The sequence below is a fragment of the Sebastes umbrosus genome, chromosome 11 (genome assembly GCF_015220745.1).
Source record: "Sebastes umbrosus isolate fSebUmb1 chromosome 11, fSebUmb1.pri, whole genome shotgun sequence".
Taxonomy (NCBI): Eukaryota; Metazoa; Chordata; class Actinopteri; order Perciformes; family Sebastidae; genus Sebastes; species Sebastes umbrosus.
This window is the reverse complement of record NC_051279.1, coordinates 25,429,950-25,448,118: the sequence shown is the minus strand read 5'-3', so window position 1 is coordinate 25,448,118 and position 18,169 is coordinate 25,429,950. Positions and strand designations below refer to the sequence as shown.

General features: G+C 40.8%; 1 protein-coding gene and 1 long non-coding RNA gene across 3 annotated transcripts in view; one reads left to right on the top strand and one right to left on the bottom strand.

Annotated features, from left to right (window-relative positions):
• Window positions 1-18,169, bottom strand: part of cpne4a (copine IVa) — a 61,625-nt gene that overhangs the window by 38,248 nt on the left and 5,208 nt on the right. The window contains exon 2 of one of the 2 annotated variants that reach the window (XM_037783604.1): window positions 11,648-11,839. In XM_037783604.1, coding sequence (XP_037639532.1) covers window positions 11,648-11,818 — 171 coding nt within the window. In that variant the 5' untranslated portion in view covers window positions 11,819-11,839. Of the gene's footprint in view, window positions 1-11,647; window positions 12,028-18,169 lie in introns of those variants that run through there. The other variant, XM_037783603.1, reaches the window with a different exon arrangement.
• LOC119496440 lies at window positions 11,403-13,819 on the top strand. Its single transcript, XR_005208708.1, has 3 exons — window positions 11,403-11,420; window positions 11,567-11,735; window positions 13,008-13,819. It is a non-coding gene; the product is annotated as an uncharacterized LOC119496440 (long non-coding RNA).

The following is an 18,169-nucleotide window of genomic DNA, read 5'->3' as shown; positions in this document are numbered from 1 at the left end:
TAGTAACAACTTCCTGTTGTGTCACCTTCAATTATTTCCCTGTGTTCTACGCCCTGTCATCTCTGTTTGATTGTCAGCCTTCAGCAGCAGCAGGGAATAATTCATGTTTCACCTGATGACAGACCGAGTAGGTCAGACTCTGAGTTGCTGAGAAACCTGCAGTTTACAGGTTTAAGAGTCCACCTCGGTCTGAACTTCACTTTTTAACGAGTCTGAAGGGAGAGACGACGGCGACCAGCAGCTTCCTGCTGTCTCTGCTTCACTTCAACAATAACAACAACAGGACTCAAGAGAGAACAGCCCATTTAACAGATCGTAAAAAAACACTGTCTGATTCGTCTGAAGAAACTGACGCTGCTGACAAACCAGCAGACTGTCAACAAGACACCAACACAATCAGTGTTTCCTGGTGAGCAGGACTATAATATGACATTTTCTCTACTACTCTTCTGACTGTTTCCTCCCAGACAAACACATCTTAGAGATTATTCATTATTCAAGTTCTGTTCGTACCTCTGGGTGTGAAATATGAAGCCAATGCTGAAGTGCCTTAAACCTGCATTCTTTCTAATAGCCAGCAGGGGGCGACTCCTCTCTTTGGTAAAAGAAGTCTGGTTGTATAGAAGTCCATGAGAAAATGACCCTACTTCTCACTTGATTTATTACCTCAGTAAACATTGTAAACATGAGTTTATGGTCTCAATCACTAGTTTCAAGTCTTCTTCAATACAGCATGATGTTCATTTAGTAAATTATGGTCCCATTTAGAGTCAAATAGACCATGAAGCTTTAGGCACTTTAGGGCGGGGTTACCTTGCGATTGACAGGTCGCTACCACGGCGTTGTCCGGTCTGGGAGTTATCCGTGTATTCGTCTTAGAACTTTAACCCTTTCACAGTGTGTTTTCACTTCATCAAAGTTAATTAGAACATTTTGGTCGCCTGAAAATGTCTTATTCAACGTTCTGTTGTACTTAGCTCCACCTTCTCGTGTCACATCTGGTTGCAAAAACACAAGATGGCGACAGCCAAAAGCCAAGATGGAGACGACCAAAAACCAAGATGGAGACGGACAAAACCAAGATGACGACGGTCAAAAACCAAGATGGTGACAGCCCAAAACAAAGATGGAGACGGCCAAAAACCAAGACGGCGACGGACAAAAACCAAGATGGCGGCGGCCAAAATGCCGAACTCAAGGTTTCAAAACAGCAGTCCACACACCAATGGGTGACGTCACGGTGACTACGTTTACTTCTTATACACAGTCTTACTTACATAGTTACTTTCCACCACTGCTGTGACCTGAATGACTGAATCTTCATCGACCTATTAAACCTGATATGTGCGTCAGTACAACAAATCAACAACGTTAATGACAAACTGAAGAGTCAGAGAAAGAAACACTTCAGAGTCTCTGAGTCACCTTGAAAACATTTGATTCTGCTGATGTCGATCAGAAGAAGAAGAGCTTTTATCTGAGCTGCTGAAATGTGTCACTAGCTGTGACTTTAAGAGGAAAACACTGAAACAAACGTCTCTGATCTCCATTCAACGGCTTTAACAGACAGCTGAGTTACAGAAACACAAAGACTTTTATTCATCTAAGTGTTGTTTTTCCATCCTGCTCCTCTCACTCTGTTTCTTTGTGTCCTTTTCACAACTCCTCTCATGAAGCAGTGACGCCAGACATATAATAATGTAAGAACTAATCTGCTAAATGCACATTCATATAAACTCTATATATATTATTTCTCTGTGAGTGAGAGCAGAGGATTGTGGGGGTTGTGTTAAGATCTGCGGTGAGGTGTGAAGATTGTTTCCTGATATTAATTAGATCTTTAATGAAGACAAAAATACGCTCACACACATTTTATTTCATACATATGTGAAATATTTCTGGCCTTCATCAGATTTACACTTTCATGTCTATGTGAGATAAAATGTGTATAAGAGAAGAATGAACGTGAGGAAACAGGAGGTGAGAGAGGATTTTAAAGGATTTTGAAATATCCAGGTCAGCCGTGATGTCAAAACAGCTGGAGACAAAAGGACAGATCTGGTCTCAGGTCTCTCTGTCTGGTTTCATCCAGAAAAAAAGAAGACAACCAAACCAAACACTCTCTATGACATCCATGTCTATAATGCATTATAAACCAGCCTGGCTGCACCAAATGTCCAACACAGTCTCACAGCAGTTTGTGAAATAGTCACGAAATTTAATCTATTTGTGTATATAGACACAAATTTCACATTTTTACGTGATGCTCAGCACAACTTTCAACAATGTATTTTTTGTGCTTTTTTCTACGAAGGTCCAGCAACACATGACTTACGTGTCAATTTCTGCTCCAGTCTTTTTAAAAAAAAACTACTTAGTTAGGTTTAGGAAAAGATCGCAGTTTGGGTATAACTCCGGAAGTAGTGTAACTTATAAAGATTTTTTTTTTTTGGTCTTTTTCCTTTATTTGACAGTGGTGAAATGGGGAGAGAGAGGGGATGACAATGCAGAAAGGGCCACAGGTCGGATTCGAATCCTGGGCCGCTGCAGCAAGGACTCGCCTATTTGATTCATGGTGCGCCCGCTCTACCCGGTGAGCTACCCGGCGCCCCAAAGTAGTATAACTTAAGGTTCCTGACAAATAAATCAACATTGACTCCTGGTTTCACAGAAAAGCCTGGCCACGTCCACCAGCGTTTTTCCAGTACCCCCGATGTGCGGGAAGGTGCGAGGGCCCGTTCATCGCTGCTTGCAGCTTTAATTAAGTTTGGCTTCTTTTATACAAAGTCTTTGTAAAGATAAATAAGTAAGGGATAATGTACAGCGAATTCAACATTCACAACAATGACCTGCTCGCTGTACATTATCCCGCTTATTACACAGCTGCTTACTGAAGAAAGAAATAATTTGACACAAAAACGGTCCGCTATAGTCCGACTTCAGCGCTGCGTCCATGGCAACAGTCTGTTATACATAGCAAAGGTCTGCTATAAAGAAATAATAGACCCCAGAATGCCGTGATTAACCAATCAGAATCGAGTATTCAACACAGACTTGTAATAATAATAATTAAACACTTCTGTCCCTCCAGCCACGTTCCCACTTCCTCAGACCTGTTTGTTTTCATTCTCCACCTGTCCACCAGATGTCCTCTGACTTCTCCTCCTGTCCCTCCAGTCACCTGATCGTCCCCACCCACCTGCTCACCTGTTCCCCTGCAGGTATTTAGCCGGCCCTTTTCCTCTCAGTCAAAGTAGCCATGTTGCTTTTCTTCCTTGTGCTTTCTACCTTCTGTTACCTGAACCAGTACCTGCCTGTAATATATATAAACATAAATATATACAGATATACTGTACATACTGTATGTTAGTGCTGCAGGTTCTTCTCTCTGTAATTGGCAGTTCACTTCTAAAACCCCACAGTCTGATTGATGTTTGATCCAATAAAACATCCTGAAATCAGATCTGAGACCATCTGACAGACTGAAAGCAACTCCTTAATCCAGATCTGTCCACATCTGTTTGTCAACCTGAGATGAAGGAAGAAATACTGAACTTTGACCTCCTGTCACTTCATCACGTCACATTCAGGCTGACGCAAAGACACAGAGCAGATCTGAAACCGCTGAAGAATAAAGAAGAGAAGAAGTGAAGATGAAAGTGGGATGAGAGGAAAATAAAAACAGACCACAGCTGGAGAGAGAACGAAGGAGAAAATGAAGGAATAGAAGAAGAAGAAGAAGCTTCATTTGCATCTCCAGCTGCTGGCAAACGGCTAAAAATACTCAGAGAAACATAAATTGGGGCAACAGAAACCAGGTCTGACCGCTCCACACCACACACACTCAGAAAACACACACGGAGTTGAGTTTTATACCAAATCCCAATCACATATTTACTGATTTTATGAACACAAACAGAGATGCAGGAGCTTCATGTCCATTGTGTGACCTCCACATTATCATAATTCTGACTGTTGTTGTAAAAACTTTGGTCCAAAATAATTCATGGCTGTTTTTCTGAGATTTGCAACTAGGTTTGCAGCAAATATCTGTTATTTTCTAAGAAATGTCCATGATTTAAAAAAAAAAACGGAAAAAAAAACGTTGGTATTTTAATACAAACTCTTGTTCTCTGGCTGAAAAGGTGATATCAGCTTCATCTCTGTGTGTCCACAATATACATTTGACCATCACATACCGGTACTTTGCTAAAAGTCAAGGCCACGCCCCCTTTTAGGGGAAGGAAAACAGAAGATCTCAGACTTCAATGCAATCTGACGTATGTTTGTATTGTAATTTTGACAAGTTAATATGCATCCATCTCTTGTTATACAAACGTTTGTTTCATACACACGTCTAATAATTATTTTGTGCCTAAACCTGAGCGTTGGCGATACCTTAATAAATGAAGGTTGATCGCCGTCATGTCCCTTCAGTGTTCCCCCGTCCAAAACAGTGGACGGATATTGTTTATCCAGACATCTACATATCTGATTGACTCCCGTCAGGCTAAGTGTTGTCTGCAAATAACCAACGTGTTAATAGCCAACTGTTTGATCTATAGGCTGAGATTTAGTTGGAGACGACAGTCTGAGGCTGCTATAACGTTAATGTTAATAACATTAATGTTAATGTTAATGTTATAGCAGCACTGTCACTAGTCACTGTGCTAGTCACTGTCACCAGCATCATTTAGCTGTTTATGAGCCTCGTTCTCTGCCAGATTGTCAACATTGCTTTGTGTTTCCCTTTCCAGCCACCTGGACCCTCATCTGTACCTCTGACTTGCCCCCTTCCTGTTCACCTGTGGACTAGCTACCCATGTCAGTAAGCTTTAGTATTTTCATTTTGTCATTAAATCACTGGACTGTCTATTCAACATATTCTCACCCAACTCGTCACATACTGACGCTCTGTCAGACCCCTTGGCTTCACTTTACGGTCGCAGTAAACACATGCTTAATGTTGTGAATTCAAACAAAAACACTTAGCTAGGTTTAGGAAAAAACATCATGGTTGGGCTTAAAAGTATTGCATTTGTAAATTGAAAATTAAACTTAACGCATGCCGCACAGGACATAAACAGCGGCCTCCTGGATGAAAGCCCTGTGTTTGTTGTACATTACATAATTTAACGCATTTTCCAGGACTTGCAGACTTTATCATGTTCCATTCACAATCATATCTTTGTTGAATCCACCAGCATTTTGTCAGTATTGTTATTTTTAAACAAACAGTCATGCAGATATGAGCTTCTGTCAGATAACAGAAGACGTCTCAAACGAAATCCACTCTGCTGCCGTCTGTTAAATGTCAAACAGCGGACAGTCGTCTAAAAGCAGATCAAAGTGTTTCAGATGATTCTGAGAGAAAACAAAGAGAGAATAAAGATCAATAAAAAAAGGGAGGGATAGAAGAGAAACCAGAGGGAGGAGAGAAGGACGCCGCTGAGCCAATAAAAGTTTAATAAACGGCCACAGAGCAAACATTAGCCATAATAAACCCACCATAAACACTCTGATGACTTACTGGCAGCGCTTGGATCTGAACAAGACGGAAGCATTAAGAACCGCAGCAGAGAGTTCCTGTCTCACCCAGATTATTATCCCTCAAACGGTAAAACCTCAGACTGAATATCACACCTAAAGAACACAAACTAAAGCCATCAGGAGGGAAAGATTCCATATGACTGATCTGTGATCAGCTCATGTCTGCAGCTGACAAACAGACAACTATCACTGTGTTACTGGCAGACTGAAGAAAACTGATGAAACATGAAGATTCTCAGGAAACTTCTGCAGCATCTCTTTTCTCTGATTTCCAACAAACACAGGACTTTCAACCAGTAGACCGATGTTTTATTTTGTAAGTTACGTTAGTGACGTGTTTTCCAACCATGACGTTTTTCCTAAACCTAACTAAGTGGTTCTGTTGACTAAAAAATGTCATGTCCATTTTCAAAGAAGTCCCTTGACCTTTGACCTCCAGATATGTGAATGAAAATGGGTTCTATGGGTACCCACGAGTCGTCCCTTTACAGACACGCCCACTTTATGATAATCACATGGGCGGCTGTGGCTCAGAGGGTAGATCAGATTGTCCACCAATCGGAAGGTCGGTGGTTCGAGGATGCTCCGGGCCCAATGTCGATGTGTCCTTGAGCAAGACACTTAACCCCAAACTGTGGATGAATGAGTATTTAGATTACATTCTAATGGGTAAAGTTGGCACCTTAGCAGCCTCTGCCATCAGTGTATGAATGTGTGTGTGAATGGGTGAATGCTGACATGTAGTGTAAAGTGCTTCGAGTTGTTGGAAGACTAGAAAAGCGCTGTATAAATGCAAGTCCATTCCACATGCAGTTTGGGGCTAGTCATAGTCAAGTCAGCACACTGACACACTGACAGCTGTTGTTGCCTGTTGGGCTGCAGTTTGCCATGTTATGATTTGAGCATATTTTTTATGCTAAACGCAGTACCTATTTCTGGACAATATCTGTCATTGTTTTGTGTTGTTTATTGATTTCCAATAATAAATATATACATACATTTGCATAAAGCAGCATATTTGTCCACTCCCACTTTGAAAAGAGTATTAAATACTTGACAAATCTCCCTTTAAGGTACATTTTGAAGAGATAAAAAATGTGTGATTAATTTGCGATTAAATATTTTAATCGTTTGACAGCCCTAGTGTCAATATGTGTAGATTTAGTTGTATGCCTCCGCCAACCAGTCAAGTGTCAGTTTACATCCACGTCTGTCCAAAAATGTCATCACTTGTTTTGTGGGGTCACAGTGACCTTTGACCTTTGACCACCAAAATCAAATTTTGTTCATCGTTGACTCTGAGACGTTTGTGCCAAGTCTGAAGAAATTCCCTCCAGGTGTTCCTGAGATATCGCGTTCATAAGAATGAACCGAACAGACGGACAAACGTAATACCTCCAACCACAGCAGTCGCCGGCTTGGAGGCCTTAAAAATATCCATGTCTTGTGTTGTCAACAACAGCAATTGCAGCTCATTCCTGTGACAAATACTTTGCATTTCCCTGGCTGCTTAACAATAAAAGCAACTCTGGATTTCTTTTAATGTGAAAGAGCAGCAACAGGAAATGTTCAATGATAACATTAGCCTCTATCGCTCCAGCATTAACAGAAGCAATATAAACAGGTACAGATGTACAAGCTACAAAAGTACTGAGAGCTAATAATAATAATATTAATAATAATGATAATGGTGCTGTTTCTCTCTCATTGCCTGAACTAAATACTAATTTCTCGCCTCTTTTAAAATTTTCTGGCTGCCATCCGATGAATCTCAGTCTGATATGAGCTCTCCTTCAGCTCCGTTTAGCTGCTGGTTTCAGGTTTGATGAAGCACACACTGAAGCAGATAGATAATGTGCCATAAAACCAAAACTAAATTCAAAATGTTGAGCAGCTTCAGATCACTGTTTCCTCCCCTGAGATCAGTCCAGTTTCCTGATGAAAACTCTCTTTGATGTGACAATATCTCAGCAGCTAATGAGGAGGCTGATTTGGTTTTAATTGTGGCGCCCTCGTTCCTTCATCATGCCGTCAGAGGTCGTGTTTGCTGGAATCACTCGGCTGCGTCTCGTCTGATGAGCGGCCAGGTTATTAACACAGATATCAGCTGTTTACTCATTCCACAGAGCAGAGGATACTCTACTGAAGAGACAACAAACATGATCTAATTTACATAAAGAAGAAGAAGAGATGATGATGAAGGAACGTTTGCAGCAGTGAAGTCAATGCTGAAGTACCTTAAGCTTGCATTCTTTCTAACAGCCAGCAGGGGGCGACTCCTCTGGTTGCATAAAGAAGTCTGATTGTATAGAAGTCTATGAGAAAATGAGCCTACTTCTCACTTGATTTATTACCTCAGTAAACATTGTAAACACAAGTTTATGGTCTCAATCGCTAGTTTCAACTCTTCTTCAATACAGCATGATGTTCAATTAATAAATGATGGTTTCATTTAGAGTCAAATAGACCATAAAGCAGGGGATGCTTGTGATTGACAGGTCGCTAACACGGCGTTGTCCGGTCTGGGAGATGTCGCTGTTCAGTCTTAGAACTTGAACCCTTTCACAGTGTGCTTTCACTTCATCAAAGTTAATTATAACATTTTGGTCGCCTAAAAATGTCTTATTCAGCGTTCAATTGTACTGAACTCCACCCTCTCGTGCCACTTCTGGTTGCAAAAAAACAAGATGTAGACGGCCAAAATGAAGCATAAATAAATAAGGGAATTAATACAAAGATAAATAAATAAAGAAGCAAATTAAAACAGAAATTCACACATTTTTCACATTTTATCAATTAATTAATGGCTACATTTATTTTTAATAATATTTTCGCTACATTTAATGACCTATCTAATCATTTATCGACTCATTTATTTATTTATTCATTTATTTTGGCTGGTTACGTCTTCCATAGTACTGTACACTTCCACCCTCAAAATCCACGGTGTAACTGGAACACTGACTGATGCTTTAAGTCAAACATGATAAATCAGTTTAACTTTTCTGGCTTAAGATGCTTAAGGTGCTTTTACCGACAGTAAATGAAGAGTGATTTTGCAGCTGGAGCTGCTCTTTAACCAATAAAGAAGAAGAAGTGACAGCAGGTTCACTGAGTGTTTCCTCTCTCGGTGTGTTTGGACCCATTTCCTCCTCTTTTCAGCTTCAGACACAAACAGAAACCAGCAGAGAATTCAGTCACTTTTCTCCGTCGTCGCCTGGCGTGTTGATAATGAACCTGAGCAGCAATTTAACCAAACAGCTCAGCTCCAGATGGCTGAAGAGAAGAGACGCCGCGGAGGGAAAACACTGTTTTCACCATTATTATCGCTGTCAGTGAAGTAAACATATTACCCGTGAGAGGATAAGTGCTGTCTGTCAGAGGAACACCAGGGTCCAGCTCCAAAACAGCACATTATAGCTACACCTCAGCTGTATATTCAGACGTGTTTGGAAACTTTGGGATCTCTAGAATTTAAAATAAAGTTCTGTTCAGACATGCCATCAGCTTTATTGTTTGCGATATTAGACTTGTGACGTTATCGTACATTTCATGTTTTAAACGCAATATTATGTTTCACATAACATAATATCTATAAACTAGTATTAGCTTAACAATAACACACCCAAGCTAGCTCTTATCTGATGAGCTAAGTTAAGTATGTAAACGTTTTGATAATGTGAAAAATGCTCAAAGGAAAATGTGATATAGTTTTTAATAATGACCTAATAATTGATTGAATCCCACCATATCAAAGGACAGACCGCTGATCTATGAACTGGAAGCAGTGACGTTAAAGTATTTAACAGTTTTTCACAAAAATCTTTGGGAAAAGAACAAAAAATCGTAACGTTAACTTAACGTTACTCGTAGATCATAAACGTTTGAATATAAAAACGACTCGTTGAAATCGGTTGAGAAATGTAGACGTTATAGTGCTTTTTATACAGAAAAACGACAGCTTCCCCATTCACTTTTATTGGGATACAGGCCAGTCTTGCAAGGTCCAATATGACGCCCACGTTGACTTACGATCCAGGAGTTAATGTAGTCTATGACCTATACCTATGGTGACACGGACAGAGTCACACTCTGACCAATCACAGTGGAGTAGGAGAGAGACTTCCTGCTAACTCACCTTCTAATGTTCAGTTATTTTATTGGCCCCTTGGCGGCTCATTGCTAACTTATTTAGCTCGCTCACGTCTCAGGACACATTCACTGAGGCTGGGAAACTCCATCTTCATGCTGAACGCAGCATGAAGACACACAGAACCAGTCATCCTTTAGAACGGGGCAACATGAACTCTCGTGGTTCTCTTGATCAGAAGTCAGCAGCTAACAGCTCGACAGCCGACTGAAGGTAACCTGAATAATCTTCAGTCGTTCAGGATCAGACAGCATAGCAGCACGACTGAAAAGAATCGTCAGCGGCAGCATTATCTGTGACAGGAAGCTGACAGAATAAATCCACACATGTGCTGATATCCATTCATCTCCAGGAACAATCAGAGCTGAGTTCACAAAGAGCTCAAATCAGCCACATGAGACAGAATAAAGGAAGATAGATGTCCTGCAACCGGAGGAAACCAGCCCTCTGCTGACACACAAACACTAATACAGCAGCATTAACTCTTCCAAATCTTCCTGTTGTTTTAGGAATATATAATGCTTTTAGTTTTTGTTTACATTTTATTCAAACTTTATGTATGTTATTTAGAATATTTTTGGCTGAATTTTGCTAATTGCATCATTTTGTTTTTCACCACTAAATGTTGTCATTTTCAGCCCCTAAAAAATGTCTTAGACTGGAAGCCATTTTTAGAGTTCAATAGACCCTTTTAGTGTTGACATCATGATGAGGTAGCAGTGTTAGCTGGAGGCTAAACAAAGGAAAGACTGGAGGCTAACACTAGCAGTGGACTAAAGTTACACGTCTAAAATGTCATCTTGCTGTGTTGTTGGGTGGCAGAATCCAGATATCACATACATCTGAGATGACAAACTGATTCGAGGCTCTAGTGAGCTACAATATCAGAGAAACGTTTCAGAGATGGAGAGTAAATGTTACTAATATTTAGCCTTCTGCTAACAACAGCCGTGAACCATTGGCTGCTGTTAGCAGAAGGTTAAACTATTAGCAACCCTTTCTCTCCATCTCTGAAACGCTTCGTCGATATTGTACAACTCTCTTTTTGACTGACTTTACTGAAGGATAGTTAACTATAGGCATCCAAAGATTTATACGCCCTCAATTTATCTTTGCAGCGCTGCCGTTGGACACCAGCCCGCTGGTCGGACGGCTGGCTACTTAGCTAGCTTAGCTTGCTAATTCCACCATGCTGTCATGAAACACAGAAAATTAGGTGAACAAAGTATCACTCATCTGGTGATAGCATTGTGCTTTCCTACACTGTGACAAGAGTGTGTGGATGAAGCATTAAATGTTAAATTTGACTGGCAACTGGCTAGTTAGCTAGCTACCTTGCTAATTCCACCATGCTACAGAAAATGAGCCCAACAGCGCACAGCGCTGGGTCACGGTCCCTCTGCCTCACTCCTCGCCGCTAGGACAGTACTTCACCGGGAGGAGAGCAGGCGTTAGCTAGCTAGCTTATCTAATCTGGTCTCATTGGTTAATGTTAACTTTCTCAACTAACACTCGTGATCCTGGAGAGTGAGTGACAGAACATATTGAGAGAAACTAGTATTTTCTTCAGCCATTGTTAAAAAAACAAACCAACAATACTTGCTAGCCAGCTTTAACTAACGTGTTCAGAGAATTATTCTGCCTCCACTGAACGCTCCGCCCGCTAAACACCTCATCATGGTTACTAACAGGAAAGGGGGCTATAGACTGAACATCAGCAGTATGTTCAGCACATTTAATCCACTATGTGTTTTTAATCAAATATTCTCCTATTTAATCTGATCTTCACTCTCTTTTCTCCTGTTGTGTAGCACGAGCAGCGCTTCACACCCCACGACTCACTCTACATTCATTCCTTCTCAACAGAAAACCACCAGACAGCAGCTTGATACCATCGACATCATCAGAAAGTGCAACTAACCAGCAGCGGTTGCTGTGGCGACCTACCTCCATCCACTGTCCGTGGGACTTCATCTTGAGTACGAAGCAGGGGTCGGGTTTGGACAGAGCGTCTCGATCTGAGATCCCTTTGCAGGTGAGCCTCAGCTCCACTTTGGTGAGACAGGGATTGCTGAACAAACCCAGAGAGTTGGCCGCTGACTCGTAGATGTCACTCATGGTGGAGGCGGGACAGGAAGCCTGCATGGGACAGAGAGCAGGGTCGTAGGATTGATCAGTGTTTTCAGTTTCCTGTCAGTTTTTGACGTGACATTGGCATGCATCAATTTATGAGACTGTTGTTTACTTTCTGCTTCCTACCAACAATCAACGATTAATCAATCTGCTAATTATTGTAACCATGACAACAAAGGACCCCTAACCTTAACAAGGAAGTAATTTGTGTTTGATCACAGCAGCATCTAGTAGACGTTAGAGGAACGGCCGCTAAGGGAACTTGAGGCAAATAACGTATATTGATAAGAAGTGAAAGTCAATTGTTTGTTTCATTGTAACATCAGCACCCAGCAGCAGAGTTACGCTTCCGCCATTTTGGACTGAAAGCGACTACCGGACGCCAGTAAATCATCTGCCTATACAGAGCCGTACAAAAGTAAAACTAAATTATTTCTATTCTATTGTCATATTCTACTGAAATGGCCTGAGTTGAACAATAAAATATTATAAATATAATGAGCGCATTCAGTCCAAAATGGCGGCAGTGACTGTTCTTTTCTATTTGTTATTTTAATGATCTCATCCTGAAACTATCCTGGATTATGTCACCAGACTAAATCTTTATGTTCTGACCATCAGTTAGAATTATTTCAACTTTTTGACGATTTGTCTCTAAATACTACAATACCCATGAGCCTCAGCTGCCGTTGCCATGGAGAAGAAACCTGTCAGAAAACTGATCAAAATTCTGAAAGTGGTTTAAACCAAAGAACCTATATCGCTAAGAAGTGAAAGTCAATTGTTTGTTCCATTGCAACATCAGCGCCCAGCAGCAAAGCTACGCTTCCGCCATTTTGAACTGAGAGCGACTACCGGACGCCAGTAAAACATTCGCCAAGAAGTCGAAGGAGTAAACTTCTTTTAATAGATGAGAACAGAGACGTTTCACACCTCCCCCAGATAAATCTTCACTTTTGCTTATTGAGTCTGAATTACAAAAAACTGAGCAGCAGAAAAAAACAACATCTGATCCATTTACCAGCATCTGTGTCATGTTTCCACCATGATCCTGATCACAGCTTCAGTGTCATGATGAACTCACAGGAAACCATTTCTACTGGGTCAGGAATCATATCCTCCTCCTCCTCCTCCTCCATCTCTTCATCACCTCCCTCCCTCTATTATCCATCAGGCTCATCTGATTAACAGAGAGAGGCTGCGGTATCTGGCTGCCCATCACTGATGTTCTCCACAGGAGGAAGTTACAGTAAAAATATCCTCCTCATCGTCGGCTCGGGTTACACGGGATGTGAGGAGGAAGAGCGGAAGATGAGTGTCCAGGAGTCTATTTTAAAAACTGACCAGAGATCAGTTCTTTAACTGTAGAGGATTAAGTTTTACTCCATGTGTGGCTGAAAATCCTCTTTCTCTCACATGTTGGAGTTTCTTTAGTGTTTTGGAGGTCGAACAACAACATTAACTTAAAACACTCTTAATTTACTCCTTAATCTACGACTGAAAACATTCAACGTGTGATAACCAGAGATCCCTTCATTTGTCCATTAATTTGAAAAGATGAAATGTAAAAAGCCTTAATTTGAAAAGCCTACAACAGATTAACAAATCAAGTAGAGCTTTAGGGGTACAAAACCGTCTTCACAAATCCATTAATTATCATTTAAAGGTTATTAAATGTATTAAGGTTGTGATTTTCGTTTTCAAAATGGGTCTTTTATTTTCTTTTTATTATTAATAGATTAAAGATAATTTAAAGGATTCTTATACTGTATTGACAGTTTACAATAAGATTATAATAGATAAATTAATTGATCGTAACATGTTAAGGGGCTTTCTGCATGAATTAAGGGCTTTTTAGAAGTGTAAAAAATGTGTAAACTTGCATGTCATCACCAATTTTCCACCTTTAGTGAAAAATGTACAACTATAAATGAAGTGATTGATTTTAAGTTACATATTAAAATCCATTTATTTAACCATTATCACCTTAAAATCCCATTAAAAATACCTAAATTACAGGTTCACAACAGAAATCTTGAGCATCAAACGCTCAATTTCCTGCATTTTAGTGAATTTTTATGCACCAGTTTTTACATGTCTATTCATTGTGTTTAAAGCCAGCATTTGTGCACAGTTGCAGATAAAGATCAGGCTACACTAATAAGAATTGTATTATACTAATTTGTAGAAGTAAATGTCAGTGGTGGCTGTGTAGGATTGTTTCAGACTGGTGTGATCCAAACATTTCCAATAAATCCAGAGCGCTGTTAAGTCCAAAAGTCAACACATTTATTTAAAAAAGATAGATGTAATCATTTTTATCTATGAAACATTCTGCTTCAATCCATATTTGTTTTTCAAAAACAACATTTTCACTGCAGAAAACCACTCACTTCTCCAATTTGCCAAATCCACCATTTAAATATCAACCTGGTTTTTAAAGGGAACGGGAGATGACACTCTGATTGGTTTAATTCATGTTGCACCCAAAATACACATGATTAATTAAGAAACTATATACAACACCCTAAATGCATTTAGACCATGATAGTTTTATAGATGGTTTAAATAGAGCCCTCAGAGTATTAAATAAAATGTCTCCACCAGAACATGTGAGCTGTAAAGAGGACGACAACAGCAGCTACTGATGATAATGTAGAGGACTTAGTTTGGGAGCAGCAACGTTCTTATAATAAATTAACGTAACAAGACAAACTACTCAGCTGTCGTCAGGGTTCAGCTCCTCCTGTCAGTCACAGTTTACATGAATTTAAAGAACTCGTCTGTCTGCAGCCGTCTGGGCTCTTAAACATCCTGTTAACCATCATGAACCTTGGTTTCCAGTGCTGGAATTTCAATCATTTATAAATCATGGTTTTTATAAAGTGTTACCAAACTATTGTCAGCATTCACCCACACAGACACTGCAACAGTCAAATTACAGATTACATTATAAATTATAGGTATTTTAATGGATCTAGTTAGTGTTTCAAATGGTAAACTGGTTTTAAGTTGAATTAAATTCAGGACTGCTGTGATGATAATTGCACATTTTGAGGCGTTAAAAGTCAAGGATTTGCTGTATCATCTGTCTACTCTCATCTCTGAAACTCATCATCATTCTCCTGTAACCTGAAGAAGCAGCAGCAGTAATTTATCTGTAAATTGGATTGTGATCTCAGCAGGTGGATGTTGGGTGGAGGAGGCGAGGAGCGTTTCATGGCGCCGAAGCTTCGCACAGCAGCTTTCAGCTGTTCAGTCAAGCGGTGGATGAATCCTCCCACCAGCTGAGGCTCGCCGAGCGCTGATATCCAACGGCAGATTAAAGAGCTGCTCATGAAAATCACATCACACAGATCCGCGTACAGCTGCTGCACTACACTGTACAACTCTCAGTTAATAATTCATGTCATTCAGAGGCGCTCGCTCTGAACAATAACAGCCAGCAGAGCTTCAGAGACGGGAGACTCTCATCTCTCTTCATGGATCTATAGAGGAGATACAGAGTCTGAGCCGGTGGTCGAACACGGTACTGCAGCTAGAAACTCCCCTACTGCCCAGAAATCACTCCTCACAGTCCTCCAATATCTCAGAGACGACTGGAAAAGAAGACCAGCTGTTACTGTGTGTGTTTTAACATCTCCTACGTGCTCTCGTACGAACTGTTGTCATATCCTATGGCCTGTCATCTCCTACGTCCTGTCATTATCTCCTACGTCCTGTCGTCATCATCTACGTCCTGTCGTTGTCTCCTACGTCCTGTCGCCATCATCTACGTCCTTTCGTTGTCTCCAACGTCCTGTCATCATCGCCTACATCCCGTTGTCATCACCTTCGTCCTCTCGTCATCGCCTACGTCCTGTTTGTTATCTCCTACATCCTGTTGTCATCTCCTACGTCCTGTCGTCATCACCTACATCCTGTTTTCATCTCCTACGTCCTGCCATCGCCTACGTTCTGTCATAATCTCCTACGTCCTGTCATCATCACCTACGTTCTGTCCTACATCCTGTCGTCATCACCTACGTCCTGTCGTCATCTCCTACGTCCTGTCATCATTTCCTATTTCCTGTCGTCATCTCCTACATCCTGTCATCATTTCCTACGTCCTGTCATCATCTCCTGCATTCTGTCGTCATCTCCTATGTCCTGTCATCATCCCCTACGTCCTGTCCTTGTCGCCTACCTCTTGCCATCGTCTCCTACGTCCTATCATCGTCACCAATGTCCCGTTGTCATCTCCTACGTATTCTCGTAAATCCGGTCGTAATCTACTACGTCCTCTCGTACGTCCTGTCCTCGTCACCTACGTCCTGTCGTCATTTCCTACGTACTCTCATACGTCCTGTCATCGTCAACTACGTCCTGTCCTCGTCTCCTACATCCTGTCCTCGTCACTTACGTCCTAGCCTCGTCACCTACATCCCACTGTCATCTCCTACGTCCTCTCGTCATCATCTACAGTACGTCCTCTGATACGTCCTGTCCTCGCCACCTACGTCCTGTCGGCATCACCTACGTCATCTCCTACGTCCTGTCGTCGTCACCTATGTGGCTGCGTCTCCCGATACTTGACAATGATTGGTTCGTAGAAGGCTCTCTCATCCTCGCCGTAAATTATTTAAAAGTGTTGAAGTTTTTTTTCAACTGACTATAGAAAGTCGTCAGTTAAACATTTGATCTCCTCCTCACCTTCCTGTGATTGGTCCAAATGTTTGAACCATCCAAAACAAATTCTATACTGGAAACGAACCAAACTGTGGTTCAGTGTGATCCGAACTGAGACCGCCTCTTTTTGACAGACATAAGTTTGGCTGTTTGGTCCGGGGAGTTTCCAAACCTGTGATTTTGGTTCGGATCAAACAAGGCTTGAAAGGACCCTAAATTGAGTAAAATAAATGTATCTATGAGGACTTGTTGGTTTTCCCCTCAGTTTGGTTTGTGGAATGGTTCCAAGAACTACAGTACCCATGATCCTCAGCGCTATGCAGTGAGTGTCTCCTTACGTCTGAAGCTGACGCATCATGTGATCAGCTGGTTGATGAGTCTGATCTGTAAATGTCAGAGTAATTCTCTTCCATCATCACCTGCTGTATAAATAACTCCACTGTGCAGACGGTGGAGCTGTGAATTACTCTGAATGTGACTGAACACAGATGGTGACGTTCAGAAAAATATGGTTTCATGTTGTTATTTGCAACCTTTGTGTTCTCAGGAACAGTAACTGATGACATTGTGCTTATTTGGTTTTTGCACCTATTGTTTATATTTTGTTTTATTTGCACTTTGTACCGCAACTGCTGCCCAACGTTTTCCCTCAGGATAAATAAAGTTTAATCTCATTTATGACTATTTTTTCTCCTCACAGGCAACAGAAAGTGAGGATGATGATGTCGACCAGTCCGTCCATCTCTGTGGTCGAGAGACGTCCAGCCTGCATTTGTGTCTGGTGAGGTTAAGGTTACTTTATTTGTCTCAGATTAAGGGGAACTGCTGCATCAAAACCAAACACATTAAATAAGAACACACGTGCAACACTATCTTGAGATGAAACAACCAAGCAAACTATTGTAGTCACAAAAACGTTCACTCTGTTAAAAACTACAAATATTCAAAGATATTTATCAGAGCAGTCACACTTTGGTGCATAAATTACAAGCAAACACACGAACCTGCCGTTAACGTGCAGTAAAAGTGGAGAAAAGTCATAAAATCAATTAAGTTGCTAACATCAAAGTTAGCTTATCACATGGGCAACGTGGACAACTGCTATCGACCTTAAACATTATTAAGATTTGATTAACTGTGGTTTTGGTTGGGAATAAATATGCTCTAACATTGTAAGTAAGTCAACAAATCTCATGTCTCAAACCAACAGTGAATGTATTACAGCCTGATATCTCTTCTTCCTCCCCTTACGAAAAAGTGGTATACTTTTATGAAGTATACTTAAATAAAGTTCAAGTATATTTCCACAGTATACTTTATGTAGTAAGTATACTAATATCAATGTACTAATAATATACTTGTAAGTGCACTACTTTAATACTTCTTGGGACTAAATTGGCCCACTTTTTAGTTTAGAAAAGTTTACTTTTACGTGTAAGAATGTTAATCGTCGCCATCTTGGTTTTTGCAACCAGAAGTGACACAAAAGGGTTGAGCTAAGTACAACCGAACGCTGAATAAGACATTTTTAGGGGACTAAAAATCTTATAATTAACTTTCATGAATTGAAAACACACAAAGGGTTCAAGTTGTAAGACGAAAACACGGACAACTCCCAGACCGGACAACGCCGTAGTAGCGACCTGTCGATCACAAGGTAGCCCCGCC